This window comes from Bos taurus, chromosome 7 (genome assembly GCF_002263795.3).
Source record: "Bos taurus isolate L1 Dominette 01449 registration number 42190680 breed Hereford chromosome 7, ARS-UCD2.0, whole genome shotgun sequence".
Taxonomy (NCBI): Eukaryota; Metazoa; Chordata; class Mammalia; order Artiodactyla; family Bovidae; genus Bos; species Bos taurus.
Genome location: NC_037334.1, coordinates 40,924,696 through 40,933,973, shown reverse-complemented (window position 1 = coordinate 40,933,973; position 9,278 = coordinate 40,924,696). Strand labels below are relative to the sequence as shown.

Genomic DNA, 9,278 nt, shown 5'->3' with positions numbered 1-9,278 from the left:
AAATCAAGTTTCTGATTCTGCTTTATTCTCCACCTTTAATGTGTGGCTTTGTCTTAATGCTGTTTATGCAACTCTCTCTATGTCTACCACATGTTAAGTGGATAGAGTATAGGGTGAAGTAAAATAATTTGCTTTACAACAGCTTGCCCATGGTTCATCCATCTTACATACATCCTTGCAAAAAATAAGCCATAAATCCATCTAGAGAAACATAAAGGGTAAGAGACTAAATATATTATTCAAAAATTGTTAAATGGCTAATTTAAAATATTTCTTGAATATTTTCATATTTTTCTTCATCTTATAAAATCTTCATTAAAATAAACCTCAAATGCTGCATATATAATATATTTTGGAGAAAAGACATGAACCAAAGGATTTATGTTACCACTGTGTAATTGTAAGGTTGGGACTAGACACATACATTCCATAGTATATTACAGAATGTTTTATAAGAAATTAATCAAAAGAAATGGGGAAAAAAGTTTTAAAACATTATGTGATTTTCTTTAACCACAAAAATTAGGTATTTATCATAGTAGTGCTTTAAACCATTTTTTGACAATCATGTAAACTTTATTACCAAAATCTTCCCTAGAACTTTTTTTAGTGCTTCCTTGACCTCTTTGTTCCTCAGAGTATAAATAAGAGGATTAAGCATGGGGGTCACCACTGTGTAGAAGAGAGAGACAAACTTTCCCTGATCTTTGTATGTACTTTTGGCTGACTGCAGATACATGAACATGATGGTTCCATAGAACATGATGACAACTGTCACATGGGAGGAACAGGTCCCAAAAACTTTCTTTCTTCCAGTAGCTGAGTTGATCTTCAAAACTGCCTTGGTAATGTAACCATAGGAGACTAGTATGAAGGAGATAGGCACAACAAGGAAGAGGATACTAGCCACAAAGAGCTCAGCCTCATTGAAAGTGGTATCCACACAAGCCAACTTGATAAGTACAGGGACTTCGCAGATAAAATGATCCACTTGGTGATGCCCACATAAAGGTAGCTGCAGGGTGAGAGTGGACTGTACCAGGGTGGTGGCCACCCCACTAAGCCATGCTAAAGATGTCAGGGCCATGCAGAGATGAGGATGCATTAGGAGAGCATAGTGGAGGGGACGGCAGATGGCCACATAGCGATCATAGGACATTACAGCCAGAAGGACACACTCAGTAGATCCAAGAGCATGAGAGACGTAGAGCTGAACCACGCAGCCACCATAGGTAATGGTTTTCATGGGATCCTGCAAGTTTACCAGGAGCTGAGGAATAACACTGCTAGTAAAGCAGAGGTCCAGGAAAGAGAGATGAGAAAGGAAAAAATACATTGGTGTATTAAGTTTGGGTTCCAGATGAGATATCAGAATGATGGTGATGTTCCCTAAAATGGTTAGTAAATATAAGATCAAGATGACCACAAAGAGAGCCATCTGTAACTGAGGGTAATCAGAAAACCCTAACAGGATAAAACCTGTTATGTTTCCCTCATTGGTGCTCTTCACCATCCCCATGTGCAAAGTATGTTCCATAAAGTTGAGTCATAGCTGAGAAAGATTATATATTACATAAAGGTCAGTTAAATGACAATGTCATCTCTCCCCAAAATTATATGCTAAATGCTTAGACCTCATAACTTGTATCTATTTTCCTATTATGTGCATTCTAAATAAATACAGTGTGCATTCTCTCAATGGCATAGGTGTCTTCTGATGCTCTGCAAGATAGAAAAGAACAGATTTTTTTTAAATGATCAAACTATAGTAATTAAAACAGTATTGTATTGGCATAAAGGTAAACATATAGATCGATGGAGCAGGATAGAGAACCTAGAGATAAACGCTTGCATATAAACAAGTCATCTTCAACAAAGAGACCAAGAATACACAATGTAGAAAGGGCAGTCTCTTCAATAAACAGTTTGGGGAAAACTGAATATCCACATGCAAAAGAATAAAATTGAACCTCTAGCTTACACCATACACATAAATCAACTTAGATTAAAGATTTGAATGTAAAATCTGAAACTGAAACTCCTAGAAGAAACATAGAGGAAAATCTTCATGGTATTGGTCTTGGCGATGATTTTAAAGATATAAGACCAAACCATGGGCAACAAAAGCAAAAATCTATGGAAGGGGAGAAAATATACACAATTATATACCTAACATCCAAGATATGTAAGAGATTCAAATGCCTACAACAACAACAAAAGAGATGACCTAATTAAAAAGTGAACAAAGAACTTGAACAGACATTTCTCAAAACAAGACATACAAATGTCCAGTAGGCATATGAAAAAGTGTTCAACACCACTAATCATCTGGGTAATGCAAATAAACCCACAATGAGATACCACCTCATACCTGTAAGGATGGCTGTTATTAAAAAAAAAAAAACAGATGACAGCAAATGTTGGAAAGATTATGGGGAAATTAAAATCCTTGTACAGATTAGTGGGAATGAAAAACAGAATCAATGTTCCTCAAAATATTATAACTATCATACAGTCCAACATTCCCACTTATGGGTATACACCCAAAAGAATTGAAATTGGGATCTTTAAGTGATAATTTCATTCCTGTATTTATTACAGCATTATTCACAACAGCCAACCTAAGTGTCCATCTAATAATGGTCAAATAAAAAGATATACTATTCAACTTTAACTAATGGAGTGTTGTTAGCATATTGATAAAATATTATGAATAAATAAAGAAGATACAGTATATTCCGTGCATGCGTGCTAAGTCCTTTCAGTTGTGTCCGACTCTGTGCGACCCTATGGACTGTAGCCTGCCAGGCTTCTCTGTCCTTGGGAATTCTCCAGGCAAGAATGCTGGAGGGGTTGCCACGCCCTCCTCCAGGGGAGCTTCCTGACCCAGAGATCAAACCTGTGTTTCTTATACCTCCTGCACTGGCAGACAGGTTCTTTACCACTAGTGCCACCTGGGAAACCCCTTATGGTATTTTAGTCAACTTTAATTAGTGGAGTATTATTAGAATATTGATGAAATATTATTTAGCCTTAAAAAGGAAACAAGTCTTACAATGTGCAACAACATGGATGTACTTTGAGGATGGTATACTATGTAAAATAGGTCAGATACAAATGGACAAACACATCTCTTATATGTAATATGTAAAACAGTCAGTCTTATAGAAACATAAAATGGTGATGGCCAGAGGATGGGAGGAGGAGGAAACAAGGAAGTGCTCAATGGTTAAAAAATTGCAGCTATACAATATAAGTTCTAGAGAGCTGCTGTCCGACATATTGCTTATAATTAACAATATTATACTATGTACTTAACATTTGGTACCATGGTAAATCATGTTGTGTGTTCCTACCACACATTCATACAAAAAGCAAAAGAACACAAGGAAACTTTTGGAGAAGACATATAAATGTATTACCTAGATTGTGGTGACTGTATCATGGGTCCACACATATGTCCGGACACAAGGACTTATATATGTTAAATAAATTGTGAATTTATTTATATATTAGTTCTACCTCAATAAAGCTGTAAAAAAAGAAGCACTGTCATCTGTTTTAGAAAATTAATTTTATTATCATTTCCATCCAACCAAATGTACCCCTTTATATTGATGTCTTTCTAGTCACATGAAGGGAAAACTCAGCTAATTTCAACTAGAGAAAAAAACAGGTTTATTTAAGCAACTTTCAATAAAGTGAGAATAAGACCATTTTTCATCACCCCCAAAAGAGTAGAAATTAGTTGTAACATTATGTAATTTTTAAATATACCAGATAAGACTGGTAGTAATTAAAAATCAACTACTCAAAGGTATATGTTCAGTCAAAGATGCATACATATTTAGAATTTAAGGCAACATTTGAATCTATTTCTTATGATCAACCAGTTAATTCTATACTCTTACCTATCTTTCTTTTTCTTTCCCTTAGTGTTTGTTTATGTGCTTTTGAAAAATTGCTCATTCTCTTTTTTTCAGAGACCCAGGATCCTCCAGGCTCCAAAAAGTCTTTAGGAAATAAAATGCTAGCCATATGATTTTTTATTTCTTTTTCCTGTAATCATTTGCATATTTGTTATCAACTCAAAGTGTGAGTGCAAAATGTAATTCATATTTTTAAAGCAAGTTATTAAGGGTAAATAAAACATTCTTTATTATCCTTATGATAGTAAGCATACTTTACTACCATACACTCCAAAAAAATCTTTATTCTTAACTATCTGGGAACCTTGATAATGGATAAATATATTTTTGCATTTGACTAAGTTGTATATGTGTCTACTCACAACAGATTGTGAGATTCATGAGGCCAGGAGTCATATAAGATATGACTTCTCTGTCTCCAACCCTTAGAGTGGTCAGCACAAAGTAGTCTTTCAAAAATTATTCAGCAGTTCACTCATATTATATCCACCATATTATACCTCTTTCTTTTTCCCTAGGGAAACTAACATATCTCTAGTCAACTAGTAGATAGTAGATATCACTACCAAATGAATGATCAGAACTTACCAACCTTCCCTCAAATTAGAGATGTCTCAAACATATATGGCTCTGCTATCTATTTGAACATCGCTTAACCAAAAGCATGAGGCTGAGAACATGGACTTGTAATGTCATAACTAGGGGTCAAATCCACACATGGCCCTCTTCTTGATTTTTATGAACTCTATCCCAGTCTTGTAACTACAAAATTGAAATACTCTGACACATCCTCATTATTTCATCTTTTTCTCATCCTTTCTCAGTAGGAAATACCATAAACTTTATGTTTATTACTAAAGCAAATGATCCCTTTTCAAATATTTTTAGTAGATATTATGCAGCATTGGAGAAGGCAATGGCACCCCACTCCAGTACTCTTGCCTGGAAAATCCCATGGATGGAGGAGCCTGGTAGGCTGCAGTCCATGGGGTCGCTAAGAGTCAGACACGACTGAGCGACTTCACTTTCACTCTTCACTTTCATGCATTGGAGAAGGAAATGGCAACCCACTCCAGTGTTCTTGCCTGGAGAATCCCAGGGATGGGGGAGCCTGGTGGGCTGCCATCTATGGGGTCGCGCAGAGTCAGACATGACTGAAGTGACTTAGCAGCAGCAGCAGCAGCATGCAGTATTAATTATTATTAGTTCTCTATCACTTCAGATCATTGCCCTGCAAAATGTCTACCTTCCACTTCACTGGCAATATTCCAATTCATTGACTTTTTATTTGCATAGTAAATAATTACTACTTCAGTTTACATTTTCTTTCATCTGAACCTTTAAAAACCTCACAATAAACATGAATGAATGGACTTACAGGAAACAGCAGCAGTGTCCAAACACCTTCCAAATGTACATTGCTAAGTTCATAGGAAGCAATTAATTTCAATTATAGATATCATTAACTTGGACTTATTAAGTAACAGTATTTTTCTGAGCAAGTAAAATATCTTTATTGCTCATTAAGAACCCATTATGCATTACTAAGCATGAAAGTTTTAAAACAAGTTGTGAAAAACATTTTTAAGATGTAAATATTGACAATGAATGCAGTATTTCCACTTCTGTCTTTAAAACTAATAGCTTAAACACAAATGGCAGAAAATAGAAAGTGAATACTATTCTAAGCAGGAACAGTTCTAAAAACTATGGAATGCTTATAAGCCTATATTATATATTCCATATATTATGTGCCTGATATGTTAAAATTTAACAAAATCACATGAACAGAGAGTGAAACTCTCTTCACTAAGCACCATTCTATATAGGTCTCATCTTGGACAAAAAAAGTATAAAATATAGAGGGCCATGAAAACATATATTGTACTGAAAGTATAGCCCATATAAGGGATGGCTCCATAGCTGGAAAGTTTAGCTAGTTTAATAATTGAGTGACAGGGTCAAATATCAAGTTGAGCTGGGCATGTTCCAGAGTAGAGATTTCATTAAGGGAAGAAATGATTGAAAACTACCTATCTTGAGTGAACATTCAAGATGCCCCCTGTACTTTTCCCATCAAATGATTGAAGGACAGAACACAAATTCTAAATTACCAACATTTAATTCTCATATTCTAAAAATACCACTAAAATAGCACCGGGGGCTGGGGTGGAAAGATGGAAAATACAAGACAAAATGATTCTGCTGTATTTGGGAAAAAACAAGTCTAGATCACTGTATACATCAAAAGATAATAGATATGTAAAAAGTATAAAACACTGAACCTAGTGTTTGAAAGAGAAAGCTGTTCAGTCGAGTTGGACTCTTTGCAACCCCATGGACTCTGCTGCTGCTGCTGCTGTAAGTCGCTTCAGTTGTGTCCAACTCCGTGTGACCCCATAGATGGCAGCCCACCAGGCTCCTCTGTCCCTGGGATTCTCCAGACAAGAACACTGGAGTGGGTTGCTATTTCCTTCTCCAATGCATGCATGCATGCTAAGTCACTTCAGTCATGTCCAACTCTGTGTAACCCTATGGACAGCAGCCCACCAGGCTCCTCTGTCCATGGGATTCTCTAGGCAAAAATACTGGAGAGGGTTGCCATTTCCTTCTCCACCATCAATTCTACAGTCCATGAAATTCTCCAGGCCAGAATACTGGATTGAGTAGCCGTTCCCTTCTCCAGGAGATCTTCCCAACTCAGGGATAGAATCCAGGTCTCCCACATTGCAGGCTGATTCTTTACCAATTGAGCCACCAGGTAAGCCCAAGAATACTGGAGTGGGTAGCCTATCCCTTCACCAGCAGATCTTCCAGACCCAGGAATAGACTGGGATCTCCTGCATTGCGGGTGCCTTCTTTACCAGCTGAGCTACCAGGGAAGCCTAAGATTTATGTTTTTCAAAATAAAATGCAACAACAACCACAAAAATCAAAGACAAAGAAAAACAATGAAGTAAAGATCTCTAAGAAACAAAAGTTAGATGAAGAACGTATATACTTGAAGAAGAATTTCTCCAAGAAACAAGGTAAATGTTTAGGAAGTAAAACGTACTCCTTCTCACTCTCTAAGAATATAAGACAACCTGTAGCTACAAAAACAAATGATTTGAATCAACAGTAGTTTTTAAAAGAGGGACTGGCTGAATCATGTGAAAAACATCAGGAAAATGTATAATGGTTACTGCCTAAATTACATTTCACAAAGAAATTTTCATACAAAACAGCAAATTGAGGCTAGATTGTAAACAATTTTTACGCTTTATTATAAAACTGCCAATCATCTGTTGTGCAAAATACCATCATTAAAACTTTTAATTAAAGTGGAAATATACTTGTAAACAAAGACACATTTCTGATTCCCAGGTGACACAGTGGTAAAGAATCTGCCTGCCAATGCAGGAGACATAGAAGACGTAGGTTCAGTCCCTGGCTCGGGAAGGTCCCCTGGAGTAGAAAATGGCAACCCACTCCAGTATTTTTACCTGAAAAATTCCATGGACAAAGGAGCCTAGCAGGCTACAGTACATGGGGTCACAAGGAATAGGACATGACTGAGCATGCAAGCAGTATCATGTGAAGAACCATGCTGTGTAATTGAGACTAAATAAATCATGCTACAAGACTCTGATGATGGAAGGGATTGGGGTCAAGAGGAGAAGGGGACGACAGAGGATGAGATGGCTGGATGGCATCACCGACTCGATACACATGAGGGGAGTTGGTGATTGACAGGGAGGCCTGGTGTGCTGCGATTCATGGGGTCACAAAGAGTCGGACATGACTGAGTGACTGAACTGAACTGAACTGAAAAATCATTCCTTCCATCAATACCTAAGGAGTATCTCTCAAGTTTCAGCCAGACTTCCTCTCCAGCTCCCCCTGCAAATGTTGACTGTCTAATCTGCAATTATGTTTCTTCTTTCTGTGCAACCCACTCATCCTTGGGCTCCCCACAGGCTCTGTTGTGGACCTTAAATCATTGTATGAAACTAACTTTTGGCTTTGATAGCTGCCTCCTAACATGGGCACTCTTGGTCTCTTTGTTTTGAACCAATCCACTGTGAAAAGGAACATCCCATGGGACAGTTCTCTAAACCTTTGAAGATAATGCCCTCTTGTATTCCAACAGATGCTACCACCTTTAAGACCACTGATTATCTGTGCTACCCTCAGAGAATGACATAATCAATGTTGTCACCTGTAGCCCAACCCATCTGCCTTACACAACCATCTGCAGGGTATTTTCATTCTCAGGAAATGAGATATTCATAATTCACTGGAGGTGTACCTCCAGGATAACTAAAGTATAAATAAAGTATAGAAAACTTTTGGATGTTTTCATATCACAGGGAGTCTATTCTGACTGTAACATAAGCATGGAGAGAGCTCCTCCTCTTGCTTGTGCTGGACATACACATAGCACCTCACATGTACCTGGAGCTCCTCCATCCCTCAAGAATCTGCTGTCTGCTGAGACTTCATCTCTAGTGTATATCCCCAGTTTGTTTCTCTTGACTGAGTCATTAGAAATACCACCTGTACTAACAAATGTTTTAAACTCTCATATTGTTCTTCTCTAACACTGAAAGTTTTTTTCTCTTTGAAAGTAGTGTGGCATCCATTATTTCACTCTGTGATTATAGAGTATGAATTCAAATTCTGTCATACGTTTTAGCCCATGAACTATTATTCTCCTTAAAATACTTTCCAGGATATTAAAGTTGCTATGAATCATTCAATCTTCTACTCAATTTTGGTAAACTCTTTTTACATTTCTAAAATCCAACAACAAAAAAACAAAAATTAAATTTTATATGTAAATATACTAAACAAAATGTTCTCATCCACAAAAGATAGGAATAACTCTAGTTTAGACATCACAAATATTGTCCACTAACTAAAATCCTTTTTAAAAATTGGGTTCAAATGTCCTTTCAATAGAAAGAAGAGATATGGGATGTATCCTGAGAGAGGGCAGTATTCTGATATAAAAAACAAGCATTTTAATTGTCTATGGGGTCAATCCAGAGGAAATTAGGAGACTGAGATTGCTGTTAAATAAAGGGGCAGCAGGGTGGTAAGTGAAGAAGTGAGGCACATATTAATCTTTCAGAAATGAATTTCTGGAAATGTATTTGTACTTACAAGTAGTATCAGTTGGTTAAGCAGATAGTGTGTATACTGACTTAATTCCCTTTTAAGTCAATGAGACTGTCTCTATATTTTGACAAGATGCTTCACAAATGTGTATCAGATGCAAAAATATTTGGGTCAAAAGGTCATTTTTTTTCATTTTGAAGAATATAGAAAGATCAGGAATGATCAATTTTTAACTCATTTCTTGCT

The 9,278-nt window shown here is 36.7% G+C and overlaps 1 protein-coding gene across 1 annotated transcript; it reads right to left on the bottom strand.

Annotated features, from left to right (window-relative positions):
* Nucleotides 1-565: 565 nt before the first annotated feature.
* On the bottom strand, nucleotides 566-1,571 carry OR2G28 (olfactory receptor family 2 subfamily G member 28). Its single transcript, XM_003586285.4, has one exon. The coding sequence runs from the start codon at nucleotides 1,535-1,537 to the stop codon at nucleotides 566-568; it is 972 nt and encodes a 323-aa protein (XP_003586333.2). The 5' UTR covers nucleotides 1,538-1,571.
* Between the last annotated feature and the right edge of the window lie 7,707 nt (nucleotides 1,572-9,278).